The sequence below is a fragment of the Mauremys mutica genome, chromosome 3, assembly GCF_020497125.1.
Source record: "Mauremys mutica isolate MM-2020 ecotype Southern chromosome 3, ASM2049712v1, whole genome shotgun sequence".
NCBI lineage: Eukaryota > Metazoa > Chordata > Testudines > Geoemydidae > Mauremys > Mauremys mutica.
The window spans coordinates 150,862,355-150,885,225 of NC_059074.1; the positions used below are offsets into that span (position 1 = coordinate 150,862,355).

The 22,871-nt window shown below is 45.5% G+C and overlaps 1 protein-coding gene across 1 annotated transcript; it reads right to left on the reverse strand.

Annotated features, from left to right (window-relative positions):
* Positions 1-5,900: 5,900 nt before the first annotated feature.
* Positions 5,901-17,015, reverse strand: KCNK16 (potassium two pore domain channel subfamily K member 16). Its single transcript, XM_045010876.1, has 5 exons — positions 16,803-17,015; positions 10,832-10,946; positions 10,094-10,260; positions 8,033-8,198; positions 5,901-6,118 (listed from the first exon to the last, which is right to left on the reverse strand). The coding sequence occupies exons 1-5, from the start codon at positions 17,013-17,015 to the stop codon at positions 5,901-5,903; spliced, it is 879 nt and encodes a 292-aa protein (XP_044866811.1).
* Positions 17,016-22,871: the final 5,856 nt, after the last annotated feature.

Below are 22,871 nucleotides of genomic sequence, written 5' to 3' on the forward strand. Positions count from 1 at the left end.
TCTGGGCTGTGCCTCTGGGTTTCCTTTCGGAAGGACGGGGTCACCATGTGCTCCCCAGCTGCAGACTAACAGGCTCTTCAAGGGGGGTTCTGGTGGCCACTCAGACTTTCTGGTGCCTCTGTGCCTTGTTGCCCTCAACTAGTCATTTTGCTTCATGGTTCTCCATCCTTGTCCTACAGTGTGTACCGCAGAACCAGTATGCTTAATGTGCATCCCATCCCATCACAACTCCTGACCACCAATCTCGTTATTTCACAGATAGTCCCCTAATAGTGCCCACCTATCTAGGTCTTTATGTGTTTGATTCCATACATCTACTTTAGTTGTTGGGCAATCTAGTGTCATCCACAAGCCAGGCGCCCCTATTAGTGAAACCTCCCTCTGAGTCCTTTATACTTGGGAATGAAACCAGCAGGCCCCGTGCCATTTTCGGAGGGAGTCCACTCATCATCGTCTTCCATCGGGGAAACTGACCTTGATCATCTAACCCAGTGGCACATTCCCTGTGGTCTGAGAGGCACTTTATGGTGATCTGCAGAGAACTGGCTTTCCTCCTTGTTTCCTGCTGCTAAATCACATTAAAAGGCAGTTAAAATATTTTCTTAATATGACTTTTCCATGTAAGTGATTGATGAACTTGCCACAGGGCTGATAAGTGAAGGTGGGGGGGGGGAGGGGAAGGAGTCCATGAGGCATTCTCTCCATCAAGGTGTGATCCATTCTATGAAAAATATGAGACCTCCCGCCACCCTCATCTAACCTATTCCTTATCCATACAGGGCTGGTGCCTTCTATGCTGAATTTGCTAATTTGGTGGATTAGCCTGTTGTGCAGGACTGTGTCAAATGCTACCCTGAATTCAAGTAGAGTATATACAGTATGCCCCATCACCCCATCAGACCAATCTCTGTGGTCTCCACAAAACAAAGCAAAACAGTTTTTGGACACAAGCTTGACTAATTTAGGGACAGATTGTGACCATGCAGCGGAATAAGAGGAACCTCTTAAATCCCTGAGAAAGCTACCCAGACCTTGTGTCTGGTTAGACCCCAATGCTCAGAACAGCAGAAGTGGAGGAGGAGAGTGGAGGGATCCTTGGCTGCAACCATTTACCAGTACAGCTGAGCTGGCAAAGGGACTGTTGTAATTGCTGCTGGTACAGGGGGTGGAAAGGAGAGCTTCAGGGCTGTGCCTAAAGGTGCAATCTAACCCTTTACAGTTAAAGTTGCTCAGCTGCATTTTCTCCTAACACAAATATTACACATCAAAGGAATGAGTTAAGGCAACATCCACACTCAACATACAAGCAGCCTCCAAGCATTAAATCACTACCACAGTGATGTTCAACCGCACCAGCAGCATAGTAGTCTCTTTCACATGCTCACTTTCGGTTCAACAATAGTCACCTGCAATGCATGCGTCAAAGAACTGAAAATTGCATTGCAGAGCCTTACCTCTTACTTTCCAAAGTACTGTTATTTAATAATCGTATGTGAGTTATAATCTTAAAATTAGATGTCTCCGGATACCATATGTCAGAGGGATAAAGGAGGAAAAGATGGTTACAGTCTGCATTGCCTATCTCATAAAAAACACAGATACATTTCTACTATATTTTTACATTATGACCATATAAAAACCAGATGAGCTGCACAATGCATACTATGAAACATAATCATGTACAAAGATTACTGACATGTACTTACGCTATTTAATACATATATTAATGATAAGGTATATAAAATAACAGGTGAGAGTTCAGGTTTTCTGTCAAGAACTGAGCCCATTTTCAAATCTAAACCAGGAATTCCTTTGTTAGAAGGAACTAGGGGGAAGAAAAAGATTAGGCTCACCCCAAAAGCTCCTAAAGGGGGCCACTTAAAATACCAATAATTTATAAACTAATTAACAGATGAAAATGAAAATCCCCAGCAAATTCTTTCTGTACTCAAAGAGTAAGTGTCGTAAGTCTGGGGAGGATACACCGTATAAGGGATTTTCAACCTTCTTCTATTCAGGACCCAAAAAACACTTCCAGTTTCCTGTTAGGATCCACCTAACATCCCACAAGCCACAAGATTCTGAGACTGGGGCCATGGAAAAAATTGCATGTGGTATATTGGTGCTCGGGGACCTGTTGTGGTGGGATGGTGCAGAGGTTGCCAGACTGGGGGGAGATCTTTGGGATGGGTGTGCTGGTGGGCTTACTAGTTAGAGGCCTGGTGCCATCTTAGTGGCCTGGATGGGGATGGAGTGGCTGCTGCTGGTGATTCCCTGCTCATGTATCCACGCAGTGCCCAGCTCTGGGGCAATCCTGTTTACACAGGCTGCAATGCCAGCTCCACAACTTCAGGAGTGCTGCTTCCCCTGCACCAGAGCCGAGCACTTTACAGGAAGTTGAGAGAGCTCCACTCTGTACAGGAAGCAGAGATTGCTCTGTTAGCAACAGGAATAGGGTGGGGGCAAGATGCTCCTTTCCTATCCTCCCCTGGCTCCTTAGTGACCATACCATAATAATGCCTGGCCTAACTCTTATATAGTGTTCTTCAGCAGTAGATCTGCCATTTTATTTTCCTCAGCTGGTAGGTTGTGCCCCAGCACCCATCCCCTCAGAACTCACCCGAGGTTCAAATTGCACCCACTGAGAAACACTGCACTCTTATTCATGCATTAAAAAAGTATTTTGTCCCTGCTTTAAGCGCAAATCGCAATGTAACCTGAACAATGGAGCTCTTATGGCATCTCCATGATCTCTAGGCTCTTGTCCAAGGCTTGAAAAATCCACTGGACAGTGGTGAAAAATAAACTTTTCCCTCTGGTGAGTGTGAGGAACCTTAAATCATCGCCATCTGCAGCATTTAAGATTTTTCTTTTGTTTGTAATTTGTTTTCTAGGCGTTATGGTTGTTAAGAAAATCTTTCACGTGTGAGCTGATACAGCAGTAATGTATCTTCCTGAGTCTGCAGACAGACAACTCCAGAATCGCTGCAGCTACTTGGAGTATCGTCAAAAGCAGCAGCAGCAGCAGCACTGTGAACGTAACAAGTCTCTGGACGCTTTCACTTTTACTATTCAGAACTAGGGCCAGTGGGGATTTTTTTGATGAGTCGTGTGTGTGTGTAAAAATGCATCATCATCAAAACCAAAACTGTTTGTGAAGCAAGGTCGGTTCTGACGAATCTCCTGATTCAAAAAAATGTTGAAAAAAAAGTTTTGAAACTGTTGAAATGATTCTTTGATGTTTTCAAAACAAAGAATTCCAAGGTACTGGTTCGGAATTACTTTTTCATTCAAATTTTAAGCTATTTAGACTAAAAAGAGTTAATCAAAGGGGAAAAAGGGAAACAAAACATTTCAAAAATCATTGCAGCAAAATGTTTCAATTGACACAAACCAATTTGTTTTTTCCATTTCATGAATATTTTTGAGATTTTGTCCCAATTGGGGATGATACAGATTTTCAAATTCTTCAAAATAATTGTGGGATGGGAAAAGGGTTTGCTGCCCGGCTCTATTCAAAATCATGTGAGTGACACTGGAAACTGACAAAAATCATGTCAGTGTTGCTCTGCTGCTGTTTGGCAAAGCCAATGGCCAGCAGTGGAGCTATATACTGGTAGGAGGACTGGGCTGAGGAAGTGGAGATTCCAACTGCAAACTGCCAGGAGGTAGCATGTGTGTGTGTGTGAAAATAGAGTAGCAGCGAGATCCCCAACATGTAATGCACGTGTTGTATCCCTGGTCTCGTCATCTTTGCACATGTTTAGCACATTGTGTGGCAGGCAGCACAGTGAAAGGTAGTGTGTACACCTGCCTTTAGCCTATGGCCTGGCACACATGGTTTGTGTTGCCTAGATTGGATGAGGAAGGTGTGGAAGACAGGAGGGGTGGGATGGACTCTGGATCGTATGCACAAGTCAGTACTTTATTTGGTACCTGATCGTGTCGTTCATACAAATGGCAGCCCACAATGTTTCATAGAGCTAGATAATATAAGGCAGAATATAATATAAATTACAAAGACAGTGGTGTAAAGACAGCATCTAATGACTATATGTGAGCATTTGGTCTGAGGGAGGGAAAAGAGTGGATATAGGTAAGAGAGATTTTCACATGAGAGTTGCAAAAATATGGAGAGCTAGCTAACTCACAGAGATACAAGGCAGCTGTGCCAGATGGCAGAGGCTACAGAGCAGGCAGTTCTTGCTCTCATTTAGGAGATTGTGTGCTAGGAGAGTGGAGATAGACAAGCGCTGTAAAGTAGGTAGTAGATGAGAATGAGGTGTAGAATGGGGTGATGGTATCATGGGCCTTACTGAGCAAGCCCAATAACTGGAAGCTGTCCACTCTTATTTCCCAGCATTTCAGACTTGAGCACCCAGCCTGGAGTCTCCAGGTTCCAACCATCAGTGGGGAAAACAGGTACGAGGTAAGATGCAAGATCCAGCCTTTGTTGTGAATCTCCTCAGAATACAGAATCCAGCAGAGCAGATGTGTGGGATGAGTTTCACGCCTTGTGTACTCCTTCTCCAGGCAGCACAATTTGCTGCAGATTTTATAGACATCTCTCCCACAGTGAAATATCAAATTGCTAGTTGAGAGGCTGTCATGTGGTGAACTGTAATCAATCAATCATGGGCCACTGCTGGTTAACTCTGTCAGTCAGGTTGCATTTTGGGCACACTGTATATGAAGGTTCCATTGATAACAGGTTTATAAAGGGTTAATAAGTTATTAATATACGTTATTAGCATTGCACATACAGAAGAAGCATATGTCATAATGGTTACAAGCATATCTGTAGAAGACGTTATTGATTAACTCTTTATAAAGTTTGTTGTATGTGGGATCCATATTTCTACGGTTCAGCAACAGGATCGTTCCACACATGTGTGGCTTTTGTTTTGCTTTACCACCTCCTTGACTGATGTAAGAGCTGTTACTCTTGGTTGACAACAGTTGTGAGAAAATCAGACTCCTTGTTCTCACCAACTAATGCCATGCATGTAACAGAGAGCAGGATTTGGAATGGGAGGAGTCAGCCAGTTTTGCTTAGGGCTGAATGGACAGTACCGACTTCACAAAGTCCATGAGAGTTTCTTAACGAATGGGCCCAAAGCAGGTACCATACATTGGCAGAGGATTTCTAACTGGCAGAAAATAAGGAAGTCTGCTTGCATCAATAGTCACTGAGCAAGGGACTGGTATTATCAAGGGACTTGGGAGATCAGGATTTGGTATCAGATGCCTGTTTATTCCAGATGAAGTTCTTACAATGCAGACAGCTCTGGAATGGACACAGTGTTTCTAAGCAATTTTAAGGAGAAGCTTTTCAGCCCAGCTGGACAATGATAGAAATGTAACCACTGAACATATAGGACAAAGTCTGCCAAGAGGTTTCAGGAAAAGCTTCATTTGATGAATGTGGTTAAACAGGTGGCCAGGCCTGGTCCTGTTTTTCTCATTGTGTCTGCTTGGAAGTGAAATTCAGCTCAGTTCTCTTGATGTCAGGTATTCCCACCCTCGCTGTGAGGCAGTCGCTATGGATTTCTGAACGCCAGAGATCAACAGAATTCAATTCCAGGAGCTAAAGATCAAATCAGAGGGATGGTAATTAATTATTTCAGGGGAACTTGCACCAGGGGGTCGTTGTGTGGAAAGTGAGTGATGAATACTGGGATGTTTGTTTTACAGTTTCACTCCCTCAAAGGTTTTTATTCAGCTGCTGCCTTTACACTATGAAGGGCTTTCCTTTCTTCTGAAAATATCTTCTCCCTTGGAGATAGTCTGCAACCTGTGGTTTAGAGCCAGCAATCTCTTACCCAGAAAGCTTGCTTGGTGTGTATGAGGCAGGAGCAGGGGAGCCTTGCTCTTTCTAAAGTGCTCTCCATGAGCCTCTCTCAGCTCGGTATGTGGATTCTGGGTTGATCAGGGTCATCCTCCATCTTGGTAATGGCTTCTTCTGCTGTGCCAGGCTTGTGCCACTTTAGCTGAAGGAATTTTTCCATCAGGTCAGCTCCCAAGTTAAAGACCAGAGCAAGCCAGGCCAAGCCAAAAACAATCCAAATTGCTGCCAGGCTCCTGTACATCGAGATGTAGTGCTTGTTAGGATCTGTGCCTGAAAAAACCATGAAACTTAACATGTTAGACTGGACCCCTGGGACTGGCAAACAGGCCAACAGGATGCAAAACACACATAACCTCATGCAAAGATCTACTGCGAGGTCATGTGAGCTACACAGATCCCACACACAAAATCTACTGTGTGTGGGCATATGTCCTAGAACGATTCCTGTGTTTTCTTGCTCACGCCTGGCCTACACTAGAAAATTAACTCAGCATAACTATGTCGTTCAGGACTGTGGAAAAAATCCACACGTCGAGCAGTGTAGTTAAGCTGACCTAAATCCCCATGTATCCATCAGAAGAATTCTTCCATCGACCTACTACCACCTCTTGGGGAGGTGGATTACCTATGCTGATGGGAGAACCCCTCTTGTCGACATAGGTAGTGTCTACGCTGAAGCACTACAGCAACGCAGCTGTACCATTTTAAGTGTAGATATATCCCCAGTGTCTGAGGTTCGGTTTGGAATAGATGGAATCAAAATTGTAAGGCCCCATCTGCACACAGAACTGCAGCCTGGGAACTTGCTGCTTTATTTAACTGCATCACAACACAGTGAAGGGAAAACTCCCACTGACTAAACAAGAAGTAAGAGTGGCACGGAGCATGGCTCCACCCTAAACTACTCTGGGTAACCCATTTAACCCTATCATGACCACTTTACTATACCTGCTATACATCTAATAAATAGAACAAGAAAGCAATGTGACTGATTTACTCAATTTGTGGCATCTCCATGCAATCAAGCTGTTACTTTAATCAAACTTTAACTAATATGTGGTGTTTAACCTTAACCAGGGCTATGTAAAATTATTCATTCTAGCCTGTGTTGATGAGAAATGACCATGTTATAACCATATTAGAAAGGCATGTTTTATTCTACATCTGGTTCTCTAACATGTTAGAATATTATTTTAGCCACACCCATAGTTTATTACACCCATGTTTTTTTCTGTAGTATGCAGTATGCCTGAGTTCTGAACAGAGAGGATCAGATATTATTTGCTGAATACATTACCAAGCAAATAGTGCCATTTTGTATATGTGTGTGTATGGGTGTGTGTGTGTCACTGATACCCATATGGCAGTTCTAGTGAATGAATGGTCAGTGCATCAGCTAAGGACCAAATGCATCACTGATCTCCACAGTGTCACAGCCAGGCCTTAAGGCAAAGAGGCTCTCACAATGCACACACAAAACTTCTGGGAAGTGAGGGGAGGATAAACCCCAGAGACGGTGACAGAACCTATTGTTCTTTCTACACATGTGGACATTCTCTACCTCATATGTTAAGTGTATTGCTTAAGTGAGCTGGTGCAGAGAAAGGAGAAAGGCCTCCTCTCTGGCAGTGACTCTAGGGCACAGCCAATGCCCCTGGGGATTATATGATGCCGTTTGGTACATTTTCTTACAAGGGCCTCTGCTTGCTACTAGTATTCACCCTGTAATTATAATCCCTGACAGCTCAGTATTAGACATGGCTTGATTCCTAAAAACGTTTGCTAGAGTTTCTTGTCTAGTCCATACGTGGGTGACACTAATTGGGACTGGATGGCTCGGAGGATTAATAATGGGATATAGAGTCTTTCACCTCTATGTCTGTGGCTCACTCTAAACTGGGTTGGGAACAGTTACTATCTAATCAGTATTCAGTGGCCTGTGTGAAATGAATTTGGTGGGTCTTAGTCTAGTTCTCAGTGGCCAAGAATCCATACCCATCACCACAATTGGCAACACTTAACGGCCCTGTTGGCAGTCTTAGTAGAGACATAGGGCCAGATTCTCATCTACTTATGCCAAACTTGCACTGGTGTAACTCATTAACTTCTGCAGAGTTATTCCCAATTTACAGTGGCCTAAGAACACAGACCTATAAAGTTCATCCAACCCCACCCCTTCATTACCTACTACATAATCCCCAAATCCAATGGTGCTGAGGGTGATGAAGGTGAAGTAGAAGCCTTCTCCATAGCTCCAGCCTTCTACATAACTGAAGATCATAGGTGGGAATACTAGAAAAAGCAAGGTCCCGGCACTCAGAAAGAGGGACAATGCCAGCGTCTGCACTACCTGTAGGAGAGAAGGAAAATGGCAGCTCAGTGGCATTGAGTGTCTGTCACGGGGTGGTTGGTGGATTTTTTTTATTGTTGCTGGTTTGTAGAAAGTACAGTACCCCACAGAACCCAATTATTGTGGGTATCAGAGGACAAGATGGAAGGGAGAAATGCTCATCCCCTCTTATGAACTGCAATCTGACCTGGTTATATTCTCTCTCTACAGATACTGAAGCACTTCTAGTAATGGATTCATCAGCAGTATTGCTAGTGCCAATCATTCAAAAATCATGAGTCAGGCCTCAAAAAATCATGAAAGTTTTAAAAAATAATACATTAGGGGTTCTTTTTATTTGCCTTCTAGTTTCTGAGCCTTGGGTGAGCTGAGATCACATTTTCAAACATCTGTTTGCAACCAGGGCCGACTCCAAGTTTTTTGCTGCTCCAAGCAAAAAAATTTCCCCTTGCCACCCTGGCCCTGCCCGAACTCCGCCCCTTCCCTGCCCCACTCCAACCCCTTCCCAAAATCCCCAGCCCCGCCTCCTCCCCCGGGCACACAGCATTTCCCCTCCTACCCTACCTCCCTTCCACACTTTATCACACAAACCGATAGGGTGCGGGGAGATGACTAGCCAGGAATGGCTAGAAAAAATAATCAATTAATTTCCTAACACTAGTTTAGAGCTAACCTATTTTCCTGGACTGTGACTTTCTAAAGTGAATGAGCAGTTAAAGCAAGTCCTAGAGATGAGCGATCCAGAGAGACAGACAGACATAGAGACTCCACTTTGAGAAAACAGGGTGTGCCAGAATGGACCATAGATTTGCCAAAGGGCCATTCATAGATCAGGTATCTGAGTCTCTTCTCTAATCTCTCTTTTCTCTGATTTCAGGGGCCAGCCACAGAGCCTTTATAGAGAAATGTGGAGAACAGATTTTCTCCATTTACCTTGTTTTCCAAAATTTGGATTGACTCAGACTGGGTGACCTACTGACAGGTCTTACCCACAGAGTGAATATCTATCTTACTCTCTTTTTAAATTAACATAGGGAAAAGAATTAAGTGCAGAGTTGCTGGTCCAATTGGTGAAGGGAGTCAGATTAGAATGGACCAATAAAAAATGAAATTGTCTTGGCATACAGTAGAACCTTAGAGTTACGAACACCAGAATTATGAACTGACCGGTCAACCACACACCTCATTTGGAACCAGGAGTAAGCAATCAGGCAGCAGCAGCAGCAGCATTTAACTATGTTAAATGTAAACTACTAAATAAATAAAGGGAAAGCAGCATTTTTCTTCTGCATAGTAAAATTTTAAAGATGTATTGAGTGAATGTTCAGTTGTAAACTTTTAAAAGAAAACCACAACATTTTGTTTAAAGTTACAAACATTTCAGATATCAGAGGGGTAGCCGTGTTAGTCTGGATCTGTAAAAGCAGCAAAGAGTCCTGTGGCACCTTATAGACTAACAGACGTATTGGAGCATGAGCTTTCATGGGTGAATACCCACTTTGTCAGAGGTGTTTGTAACTCTCAGGTTCTACTGTAGTTTAAAACTACTACAGGCTGGGCACCGTAGGCCTGATTCAGTGCAGCACTTGTGTACATACTTGTAGTCCATCAAAGTCAATGGGACTTAGGCACATGCTCAAAGTTAAGACCATGCTAACGTGTTTTGGGGAATCAGGGCTTAAGACAGGCAAAGATCGTTTCCTTCAGACAAGAGCAAATTACTTCAAAGTCATCATCTATAAATGTGTTAACTTCCTGATATAGAAAGGACACATGATTATGATGTCCCAGGACATACACACAAACAGGCAGCAGCAAAGCCTGAGGTGCCACCTGTTTCAGAAAACCAATTAGCTTTAAAACAGAGGAAGACCAATGATAAATGGACACTGTACCCGAGCACGGCCCGGCTTGTGCACCCATCTCTCCAGAGTGATCAGGTGTGCGTTGAGTCCTTTCCCCAGCTGGTTGAGAAAGGCCAGGTTAAGCGGCACCCCAAACAAGGCATAAAACACACAGAACACCTGCCCAGCCACCGTACTGGGGGCCAAGTTACCGTAACCTGCAGTGAAGGAGAGAAAAAAGGGACAATTACATTAAAAGGCTCTAGAGTCGGAGTACTGCCCATGGAAGAACCTCCAAAGGTTTGGAAGGTCAATTTAGTTCAGTTCCATTGAGGCCCTGCTTATTCACACCTTTCCAGACAGAATTCTGGCTGGAGAAAACGGCACAGCCACTGATTGGGCCCCAAATCTTTGTCACTATCAAATGAACACGGGACATGAAAAATTTTGTGATGAACGCAACTAACTTGGTTTGCACAAGCAGATGCAGTACCTGTCTTGCACACACAGCACAGTCACCCAATCTGCATACGCAGATGAAGGCTTTGCAGTTGCAAAATGGGCATGTGCCCACTTTTGAAGGTGCAATAAGCTGGGTGTGCAAAATGAACATGCAGAATTGGAGGCTGGCTGAAAATGTGGCGCTTTAAATATGCCCCATACTGATACAGACTCTCCTGACAGGTCTAGTCTATCCAGCTGTCACTAGCAATTCAGTCTTTCACAGGACAGTTGGAGGAAGCATCTGTTGTCAGAGGAAGAGGTTAATAGGAAGAGAGGCTGCCTCACCTATAGTTGTGACAACGGTTCCTGCAAAAAAGAAAGAATTGCTGAAGTCCCAGTTGCTGGGGTTGGTAGAGTTTCCTTCTGGGTTAACCCCTTTCTCCCATGCTTCTAGGATGACCTGAAGCAGAAGAAAAGCACAAGACAGATAGGTGAGCAACATGTATAGGCTCATGATAAAGAGATCGTCAGGTAAAAGGATGGACAGGTGAGTGTTGATGGATGTCTCAAGCAAGCTTAGATGTGTAATAAGCAATGGAGTTTCTAGACAGGTTAGAGTTTGACCAAAAGGACCTGATATAGGTCTCTCAGTGGCTCAGCAAAGGCCTGAGGAGTAGAGCTGGCCAGAGGCCTGTGCCCTCCTTATAGGCGAACAGGAGCACCCAAGTATGAACATTTCAGTAACTTGCTGGAGGATGAAGGGACCGGAATGGAGGGGGCAACGAAAATGCTTGAATTAGGGAAACAAAGTGATGCTAAACCATAAAAACAAAGGTTGCTCCTCCTCCATCCCTCCCACTCTCCATCTCATCCCAGACTTATGTGTGACTCATGCATGTTTGTGGGTGGAGGGGGAGGAGTGGCTGGCTCACCTCTACATCATGAGGGTGAGTTCTGTTTTTAGCTATAGTTTCTCAGTATCTCCACCAATCATCTCCAGGCCTTTCCTTTCTGTCTGAGACCCTGGGGCTAATTAATGAGACATCCTCTGCTGCTCTAGACTGCTCTCACCTGCTGGGTGTTGAAGTGGGCTGAAGTCAACATGGGCAAAGGGAGTGCAGCTACCCAAATTCAGTTGTAATATGAAATATTTTACTTGTCTGTCAAAAATCATAGAATCCTAGGGCTGGAAGGGACCTCAAGAATTCATCTAGTCCATCCCCCTGCACTGCTCAGAACTAACTATACCTCAACCATTCTTGGCAGGTGTTTGTCTAAACTGTTATTAAAAACCTCTGATGATGGGGATTCCACAACCTCCCTTGGAAGCCTATTCCAGTTTCCTTATAGTTAGAAACATTTTCCTAATATCTAACCTAAATCTTCCTTGCTGCAGATTGAGCCCATTACTTCTTGGCCTACCTTCAGTGGACATGGAGAACAACTGATCACTGTCCTCTTTAGAACAGCCCTTAACATATTTGAAGACTGTTATCAGGTCCCCGCTGGGTCTTCTTTTCTCAAGATTAAACTTGCCCGTTTTTTTAACATTTCCTCATAGGCCAGGTTTTCTTTTATAATTTTTGTTGCTCTCTTCTGGACTCCCTCCAATTTGTCCACATTATTCCTAAAGTGCGGCACCCAGAATTGGATGCAGTACTCCAGCTGTGGCCTCACCAGTGCCGAGTAGTGTAGGACAGCTACCTCCAGTGTCTTACCTACAACACATACACTGCAGAATGATTTTAGCCTTTATTGCAACTGCATCACATTGTTGGCTCATATTCAATTTGTGATCCACTATAACCCCTAGATCCTTATATCCAACTGTAGGGGGTTCGGCCGGGGCTCGTCCCCCTCCAGGACGGCAGGGAACCAGGCCGCCTCACTACCTAGGTCAGGTGAGTCGGGGAATTAGCCTGGCTGGGCGGCAAACAGGCAGGGGCTCAGGCCCTCAAGCAGGGGCTGAGCAAACAGTTCAATAACTCAGGCCCTGGGGGCAGTAGAGAGTCTGTAGCTCAGGCCCTCAGGCAGGGGCTGAGCAGACAAATAGGTTTAGGAGGCCCAGGTCCTGGCGCTAAAGGACCTGGGAGAGGGGGAGCCTGACACTCGCACATTGGGTAGCAGAGGGGACGCAGGCCCTCCCACCCACTGCGTCCCAGCCCGGGGCCCTAGCAGCGGCAGAAGACCCGCTGCTGCGTCAGTGGGGATCCTGGCTGCAACACACTGACATCAGCTATGGGTGTGCTGCAGACAGACTAGGGTCGGCTGCCCCTGAGCTACTTCCTACCTCCCCCTCTAGAGATATCTGTGTCTGGACGGAGTCTTCCAAGGAATCAAGCACCATGGGCTCCTCTGGGTACCCGGTGAGCGGTAGGCTTGGCAGCTCCTCTGGGTAACTTGCCACAGGCAGGTTTACCAGCTTCTCCGGGGTCTGGTCAGCATCTGGCCAGTCCTCGGGTCAGTCACAAACTGCAGGAGTCTCCCAACTGGGAGCTAGGCCACAGGCGTCTGGCTTCTCCAGCAGCCGGGCCTCTAGTGAGCTCTGGGGTTGGGCTTTTGTACTTCCTGTCCTGCTCCCTGACCTCTGGGGGGCGGGTGCAAGCTCCACTGGCTCTGCCCACTTTGGCGTCTGGAAGGGCTCGTCCCCCTCCAGACCGGCAGGGAACCAGGCCGCCTCGCTACACCAACTAAATGCCGCTGGGTGAATAGAATGTTGCTTGGCTGCTGTAATATTCCCTCCACAGGGCGGTGGCATCTGTTGGAGTTGTGAGGATCTGTTCTATTTTCCTCTCACCACTTTTGAGCTCCAAGGTCCTGGCCCTCATCCTTCCATCAGGTGACTGAATGAACCCCATTTGTGCACCCACCACCCTGCTCCTTAATCAGCAGAAAGGGTTGCTTCTAGAGTGACACAAGACCTAGAGGAGCTGAGTGTGTGGCCCTGATAGCCATCTCAGCCTCAACGACCCAACAACCAGGAGATCAGTGCTAAAGGTTGGGGGATGCTCATTCAAAACCCAAACCCTTGACTGCTGCTGGGGCATTATCTCTGCAATGCCTCATTCCAGGGCAATGTGGATTGCACTGCTTCTGAAATGTTAGCTGATCTGATGCACACTGAATAACACAACTTTTGGTTGGTTGGAGTTTAATACCTTACATTATTCTTTCAGTAACAATTCCTACAACATCTGGGAATCTGCAAAGAGTGTGAAACCCATCAGTTAAGACTGTTGTGCATGTGGCCACATTCGATTCCGTTATAGTAGCGCCATTCACACTTCTCTCCCTTCTACTACCAAATAGCTTTGTTCTGGACATTAAAAACCTCTTCCGGGAGTTTGACAAATCAAACTATCCAAAATGACTGCTGTGGTTTTAAGTGAGAATGAGGAGAGAAGAATGAAATTTCAGACTGCACTGCGGTACAAATCTCAGTCCTTTGCCACTCAGAATGCCTAAAAGAACCTCAGCTCTAGTCCATGGCCCACAAGGAGCAACTCTCCGTTCTCTGCAGTTCAAAGTGCAAATGCTCAGAAGTATAATCTCCACTAAACTGCCCATGCCAAGTGCAGAAGGAAAATGTAATGCATTTTTAAAACACCTTTTAAATACTCCAGCCATAAACACCATCTCTGGACCGTCACATCCATATCCTGACACTGTGGGCCATATCTTCCAGTGTGGTCTGTCTGCTTTGTGACTCAACGCTAGCAGGATCTGGCTGTGCCACTGACATATCCAGTCCCAGGCAGATCATTCCAGCGTAAGAAGGATCCTCAGGGACAAAACGTTAGCAGAATGGCTTCTACCGCCTCCAACCCCTGATGCTGGTGTAGTGGGGTCTGGCTGGGGAAAAGGGGTAAAGCTGGTATGCTCCAATACTGCATCGCTGCCTTTTTGGTTCTCTTGGGACCATTAGCACCCAATGTAAATTAGAGCAGCCCTCCGCAAGGGGACCAGCCCTGCATAGAGCTATCACAGGAGCTGAAGAGAGCAAAGGTGAACTTTATACCACTTTTTATTCCTTCCTCCCCACATGCACTGCATTCTCCTTAGCCATCGCCAAGGGTTTGGCTCTGTGTTTCAGGATTGATGTTATCTGACAAATAGCTGGAAGCGTGGGCCTGGGCAGCAAAGTGACTGTAAAAAGGGCTCCTCTTTATGCAGCTATTCTGCTTCCTGTCTGTATCTAGGGTCAGCTCTACTTCATTTTCTGACACAAAATACGTTTTTACCAGAGATGGGCCCAGGTCACAAAGTTTTATGTGAATTTCCTGATGTTCCAGGCTGTTCAGATCAGGCCCATCTCAATGTTTCTCATTCTAGCCCTGCACCGCGAATGGAGATGGAACAACAGGAATCGGCTTCTTGAAGAATCAACTCAATTGCTAATGGAGGTCAAGTCCAAATGTGGTTACTGGAGATAATGTATGAGCCTGAAGCAACACTAACTTTTGACTCTCAGAACCCAGCGGGTGGAGTTGCAGGGCTGGGAGTCAGAAAGTCCAGTTTTTCAATTTAACTGAGCAAAGCTGACGCCGTGACACTGGCACACAATAAGCACAGAGCTGCAACAATGCCTTTTACACAGTCACTTTTCAGAGTAGCGCAACACTTCAGATTGGGTAGACGGGTGTCTCATGATTGAACAAGTATACAATAAAGACTACCGACAGGTGATGGTTTCTTAGCTGTGCTCTCAGAGCTAGGGATTCACTTTTGGAAGAGTTTTATTCCTTCTTATTAATAATAGCTGGAAATGTGTCTAAAAGGCATTGTGACGGATGACACACAGTTCTCTGCTTGTCCTTCACAGCTCTCCCTGTGATCTAGTGAGCTGTTTTTGAGTGTGAGTTGTTTCAAGTCTGATACATTATAGCTGATACTTTGGTGCCCTCTGCTGGTTCTTGCCAGAACAGCTAGCAGTTGAAACATTCTTTGTATTCAATACAACCAGAGGCTCAGCAAACTTCTTTCAATGACACCAGTGCAATCCCTTTCCTTTTAATATAGTTCTATTGGTGTAAGACAGGAGAATTTGGCACTCAGGAAGCTTCCTAGGTTATTAGGGACTGGACTAAATAACACATTAGCCCTATGAAGATATCCCAATTGGGCACAGAGCTGAGAGTCATCGTCTCTCCGTATCTGGACATCAGGGCTCTCTTCTCTGTCATATTCCGTGCAGTGCAAAGCACTCAACAAGTAATACATTGCAGTATTTGTAATTACCCAGTGACCCTAATGGACCAAGGTTCAGGCAGAATCATTCACTTCCTGCTACCTTTGTGATCTGTACTTCACTCTTCTATCAAGTTCATCTACTGTGCCTGCCGGGCTTTTTGTTGATCTGGAAATTGATCGGTGGAAACCCATCAGACCAAGAATACAGTGCAAATTGGCATCCTGTTTGGAGTAATTTAATGGCCTTACTGAAACGGTAGGAAGGAAAGGCTCCCAGTCTGCTGCTGGAGAAATTAGAAGCATGAAGAAGAGATCTGATTGATTCAAGGATTTCTTATTGCCCTGTCATTGCATACTACAACCAAGGAGCACAGCTTTCAGTAACCTCAGAGGGTATTGCAACTGGCCTTGAACCTGTTTTAAGTTTAAAACCCATTTATTTTGAGTGCACATTGGACCAGATGCAAGTACATGTTGTGTTGGTTCCTCTAAATGACAAAGTAAATGAGTTTAAAGATCTCACTGTACATGCTTTCACTTCTGCAGACCTGGTGTCAAATACTGCCTGAGGTAACAAATGAAATGGAGTTTACACATCTTAACCTGGTACCTTGTGGATGTTTACCTACTTGCCAAAACCACAGTACAACATGGCATAGCTCATGGCATTTGAAAGGGCTAGAGCTGGAATAGCAAGGGGTGCTGCTGGACAGGGTCCAGGCAGAGATGTGCAGAGACGATACAGGTCTGGGCTGAGGTGCACTGGCAGAGCTGCCTTTCTTTCTTAAGGTTTGCAATAGTGTTCATCAGTGCAGTACCAAAGGGCTGAGCTGGGCACAGGACTGGGAGAGGGGAATTACAGTGAGGCAGCCGTCAGTTGCAACAGTGGAAGTGTGCGTTTGGGGAGCCTCACTGTGGGAAAGGCAAGACGTGCTGTAGGTCAGGATTGAGGTGAAATGGCAGAACTGTGTGGAGGGAGCTTGCACAGCATCTGCCTTTCTTTAGACGGCTAGTTCTTTAATTGCACAGATGTTAAATCGACCTGCTCATTTTTAGTAAAAATGGATAAACCCTCCAGGACCAAACTAAGCCTTGAGCTCAGAGCTGGGCAGCCTGCTCCTCTTACCTGCACAAACTGCTCCAGGGCTTGCTTGTCCAAGCACGTGTAGTTCTGCAGGAACTTGAGTTTCTCCAGCTGGAATTGGTCCCGAGACTGGGCCTCTGCCTGCTTCTCCAGCAGCTGGAACACCATGGCCCCCAGGAGGAGATAAAAGAGATACCCCAGCACCAGCACCAGAGTCCAGTTGATCCGTCTGCCGCGCACCACGAGGTGGGACATGCTGCTGCTGTGAGGTGGCAGGCAGCTCTCCCTTCTGAGCACTCACTGGGTTAATGTGCCGCGAGGCGCCGAGGAATCACACGGTCACGTTTCCAACTATTGCTGAAGAGAGTCTGTTTAAACAGCTTAATGGCATCAGGCCTGTATGAAATGAAATGAGTGCAAACAGCGTTCATCTCCCTGCATCTTTTCTTCAGCCAGGAGTGAACTAACTGGCGAGCCCTTGTGAGGTAACATGAATGTTAATCAGAACGCTTTACCCTTATAAAGTATCTTTTCCTCCAAGAATCTCAACAGGCATTACAACTCTTGATGACTGAAGCCTCACAAAACCCCTGCACTCTCCTCATTTTCTAGAGCGGGGAACTGAGGCCAGAGGTGGTAAGTGACTTACCCAAAGTCACACAGTGAGTTGATGGCAGAGCCAGGAAGAGACTTTCAGAGTCTTGACTCCCAACAGCTGGCTCTAACCACTAGACTTCAGTACAAGGCAGCGCTATAATCTCTCTAGTTAGAAGAGACTCCCCAGAACAGAGAAGAGCATGGAGCTGAAGGCATTGAAAAGTCAGTAGCTGCAGGCTGCACCATACAAACATTGGTGGCATCACTGAACACAACAGGATGAATCTCAGAAACATCCTGAGTAAAGCTTGGTCACAAAGTGGAGCGTTGAGCAAGTTCAGTCCTCTCACTGCCTGGCTTGCTGGTTCCAAACTCTTTATCGGTGGACTCCACACCTGGAAAAAGCCCTTAGTCTGTAGCTTTAGGGAATGACGCACTCATCTTTGCTGCTGCTGCTCTCCAGGTTGCCCTTTTAATACAAATGCACGAGGGGAAGGAGGGCTAAAGGTTAATCGTTAGCTAAAACGGTCCCACAGACTCACTCACGGGTCTTAATGATTTTCATGCACTGGAAGGGAGCTGGAGTTTTGTATTTTACAGGAGGAAGAGCCAATGGCATCTTGGCCAAAACGTGGCTGAAAGAAAACGCAGCCAAGGCAAGGAAGCCACGTCTGGTGCTGTGGTTTTGTTACCAAATCTCCTTCCTTTTCAAATGCTTTGGATAATGGTTTCCTTCCTTTGCTTAGTGTTTAGGGTTTTTTCACCAGCCTTGAAATGGTGCTTGGGGAAGTAGACTAAAGGCTGTGATGGGTCATGTCCACTTCTGGGAGAACCTTTACATGCTCCATTTGAACTTTTGTTTGTAAGAGCCAAATCTTATTGTCCCATGTCGGAATGAGGGTTTGCTGACTGGCAACAGACTGGGTGTAGCTCAGCCGTGGAAGCACCTCTTGGACTTGGCTCAGAACATAGGTGGCTGCTCTGTTGTTGGATGGGTGGGAGAGGAGGAGGGGGCCTGGTAGAGAGGGTTAGAGTCTCAGTTCTCTGGTGATTCCTCAGCTGATGAGAGGGAGAGAGGAGCCAGAAGCTGAAGTGAGATTGATATTGCCAAAACACAACGAAACCTCCCAATGAAATGGTAAAGCAAACTGGTCTAGAGACACTGAACCGCTACCTTGCTCCACCGCTGGAGGCAGAACTTCTGGTGGCTACAGTGAGGGCCATGGCTTAGTCCTAGAACCCACAGCAACAACTGCTGTGTTTTATCTGCTTGCACAGGGGAGAGGTACAGCCCATTTGCTATGGATTGTGGGGGATGTTGTACTCACAAGGCCTGGGACCAGATTATGTGAGAGATTGCCTGTCAGAGTGGCTGCAAAGTACTTGCTACAGCAACTATGCAGTGTCTGATAACTGGGCTCTTTCACTTCAACAGTGCAGAAGCTGGGCTCTCTCACCGGAGGGGCCCTTGCCTCTGGGAATTCTTCCTCTTGGCAGAGCCATCCGAACCTGAAGTCAGGAGCGGCGCCAGGGTTTTTGGCGCCCTAGGCTGGGGTCCTTCCACGCTCCTGGTCATTGGCGGCAATTCTGCGGCGGGGGGTGTCCTTCCGCACTCCCGGTCTTCGGGGCAATTCGGCGGTGGGTCCCGGAGCGAGTGAAGGACCCACCGCAGAATTGCCGCCGAAGACCCGGAGGACGGAAGGACCCCCCACCGCCGAATTGCTGCCGAGGGCGGCAAAATGCCGCCCCCCACAAATCCTGGTGCCCTAGGCAACCGCCTAGGTCGCCTAAATGGAAGCGCCAGCCCTGCCTGAAGTTAGCAGCTTTCTGGGATTGCTGCAAATCCATTTATTTTGCTGAGCATTTGATGAACTGGGTTAACTTCCCACAATTGAAGGAGAAGTCATGGTGAAATGTGCTTCAGAAATTAGTTAAATGAATGACTAATGAAACAAATGGTCGACCCAACCTAGTCTAGAACCTTTCTTCGGTTAGAAAGAGTTCAGAGATGACAATGACCCATGTTCCCCTCCCAATCCCCAACAGGCCTCCACTTCTTTTCAACAAGGAGGCCCAATTATCAGACTTCGAAGCCTAAATCAATATGTCCTGGGAGAAACATCTGTCGATGCTGGTGGAGGAAAGATGGTCACATGAGAATGAAAAGTCCAAATAGGTTTGGCTATTATGGGTGAGAATCTTAAGTGTCTGGAGCTTTGATAAACTGAACCTCCAAATTTGTTGAGGTTTGTTCATCATAATACATGAAACACTTGTAGCTAAAGTGCCTTATGCATGCATCAGAGATGGACCCCATTTGGTTGGGCTGAATGAAATGATTTCTAATGGTCTTTCATAGGAGGCGGTATTATCTTTAATGGCAGGAATTAACTATTACTTAAAAAGCATTTCAAAAGAGTAGGCACCAAAAATCAATTAATGGAAAATAAAATATACCAAGCAGCTGTGGCAAAGTTGAAAAGAGACCTCGAACATATGATAAGAGATGTCCTGAGGATGAGGGTTTCAGTAGGGAAAAGAAAAAAGCTAATCGATTGCGTGTGCGAGAGAGAAAATGCAGAGTAAACACACAGCTGGGGATGAGGCGCTTTCTGGCTGAATGAGCTTGGAGATAAGTGCAAGGACAAAATCGCACAGCGTCCATTTAACAAAGTTATTTTCACACACACACACACAGCTCCATGCAAGTGAACAGAACAGTGTGTTCTGAAACTATCGAATAAAACACAAGAGAAAATAGTCACGCTGTGTCTGCCCCTGTCATATCCTCCCATGGGAAAATCACATTTCTGGTGAGGAATCGATTTGAGATCTGTCCCTAGTGTAGAGACAGTTGCAGGGCTTACGGAATGCCTCTTGGATTTTGTTACTTTTGCTCTAGAATCTGTAAATGTCAATGTATGTCTTCCCCCCCACTTGATCAACATCACCTCCCCAGTTCCTGACCAGTTGTTAGCACCGATGCATCGATTTTCAGTTTCAAAAGGTTTTAAAAAGACTAAAAATGGAGTGAGAAAACCTGTGATTTGAAACTTCTCCCATTATTAGAGACAAAGGATGGGAAAACTCAGTTGGGTTTATCATTTATTGGTTATAGTATCGTAGCATCTAGCAGCCCCGGTTATGGGCCAGGACACCACTGTGCTAGTTACTGTACAAACACACAACAAAAAGATGGTCCTTACTCTAGAGAGCTTAAATCTCTAAGTAAACCCTCTGGAACTTTTTTTTGTTTTCCAAGGGAAGCTCATGCAATGGAAACTGTAAAGAGTCTCACTGGAAAGGTCTTCTTGCCCTAGTTCTAGGTTACACGAGGGCAACCCAACCCAAACCAGAAGTCCCCAATCTGCAGCCCAGAACTCATGTTTTGCTAGACCCAAATGGAATTCAAACCTACAGTTTCGGAGTTTAAACTGAGAACTCATGATGTCTGAGTGAGTTCTGAGTTTGGATGAATGAGCTCCCTACCACCCTCTTGCCCCAAGTGAGACCAAAATATTGTAAGGCCTCCACATGACAAGAATTCAATAAAGGAATGTGCTAAAATAAGATTAGAAACCTCCTTCCGACAACTAGATGAAGTATAAGGTCTAATCCCACTTCTTTTGTTGTTCTTTGTGTACGGATTTTTTTTTAACCACAGCTAGCTGGGATGGGAACAGATTTACCTATCATTGGGCCCTCAGCAAACATACCCTTCTGGGCCTCCACCTTCTATTATGAATAACAACAAACAGTCGATACACTGAAAGAAAGGGGGAAAATACACTTCAGTGATGTTCCCTCCCATACATGCCATTGCAGTAAATTCCCATCCCAGACTGTCCACGTATTGCTGTTGGAGAAGGAAGTTGTTTCTTCATCCAGTGCCCTCCTTTCATCTTGGCTTTGATTGGAATAGCAAAATGAGTCTTAGCTTTGTGTGAGGACTACTTCTGTCAGCCAATCCACTGGTGTAGACTGAAAGAACTTCACTGTCTTGTGAGAGTGTCATTGCGACCTGGCACATGGGGTCACAATATGATGGAGGGGCAGCTGGGACAAATTTGAGTGTCAGGGGAAGTGCGACTCCGAGCACCAAGTCACAATGTCACTCATTCAAATTTGAGATGGCAGCCCTCCATCATGACAGAGAGGTGCCGGGGCCAAATTTGAGTGGTGGAGCGACCCTGTGTGCCAGGTCACAACACCACTCATTCCAGTGGGTGAAGTTCTTTCATTTTGCAAGCAAATCTGCATTGGTTAACCAAAACAAAATATACCCTTTTCTCACCCAACCCCACCCATGAATTTGGGCCCAAGGCATGTTCCTAGTAGCCTATGTACTAATCTGGCCCATGCATTAATCTGGTCCTGAGCTCGGAAAATTCTAGGGCTATACAAAAACATTTACAATAAAAACTGAAATTGGGAGGCTCCCAGCAGAAATCTCACGAGAACAGCTCATGCAATTTCAGACCTGTGGGACCAAACTTGAACCCAAGCATGGATTCAGTCTTGAATCTGAGCCCATAATCCTTGCCCAAATCTAACTTGGATCAAGATCTGAATGTTTCCTTCTTGGCTCATCTCAGCTACTATTAATAATAGATCTTTGCTGTTCTATTTGGGCGTGAAGGATTACTGACCCCGAAGTTGTCCAGCCTATGACACAGAGACCACGAGATCTTCTGCAATGCAAGGACACCTATATGATTTCTAGGATTGTGATCCACTTGACAAATCACGTTACACTAGCTACACTAAACAAAAGAAACCCCCAAATTCTCCAATTCTGTTAAGTCCATCTCTGGCATTGCTCTCAAAATACCAAGTCCTAAACATGGAACATGGGCTTTCAAAATATAGGTCAGGGGCAAAATAAAGGACACACCAAAAAAAATAGCCGAGGAAGCTTAAATTGATGTTTAATGTTAGTTTCTTTAAGGTAAATAACACTGCCATAACTTCAGTTTCCTGATTCTGCATTTCCAGTGCCAAAAGCAATACAGTACTGTAATGAAAAGTGAGTTAATAGCAGGTCTGTGTGGGACAGAGGTAGATTTGGGTCAAAAATGAGTAATGAGGTGCAGCTGACAATTATGTTGGCTGATCCTGTGTGGCTCAAATTTCGGATGTGACAATGCTTATGACTAGATTTCTGGCACAATTTTCTCTGAACAGAACACTAGGTGACAATCTGCATGCAAGGATACAGTGGTTCAGTGGGGTTTTGCTCCTGGCCAGAACAACTGTGCACATCTCGTTGTTGAATTGTTTCAAATTTCCTTTTATTCCCTAAGGTTTTGTCTACACTAGCAAGTGTTTGCTGGTACAGTGATACAGGTAGAGCTATACTGGCAAGCCCTCCTTGTGTAGATGCAGCTTATACCAGCAAAAAAACCTTTTTTGCTGCTATAGCTGAAACCAGTTCATCAAACAAGATAAGCTATAGTTGCAAAAGCACTGATTTCTTCACATCCCCAACCATAAGAACATAAGAACGGCCGTACC

What these genes read in the sequence shown, in the direction of transcription:
- KCNK16 (XM_045010876.1), bottom strand. Translation starts at nt 17,015, where the DNA reads ATGTCCCACCTCGTGGTGCGCGGCAGACGGATCAACTGGACTCTGGTG. An exon ending in CCCTGGAGCAGTTTGTGCAG is followed by an intron (nt 10,947 to 16,802) that starts GTAAGAGGAGCA and finishes CTTCTGCTTCAG; the next exon opens with GTCATCCTAGAAGCATGGGA. An exon ending in AACCGTTGTCACAACTATAG is followed by an intron (nt 10,261 to 10,831) that starts GTGAGGCAGCCT and finishes CCTTCACTGCAG; the next exon opens with GTTACGGTAACTTGGCCCCC.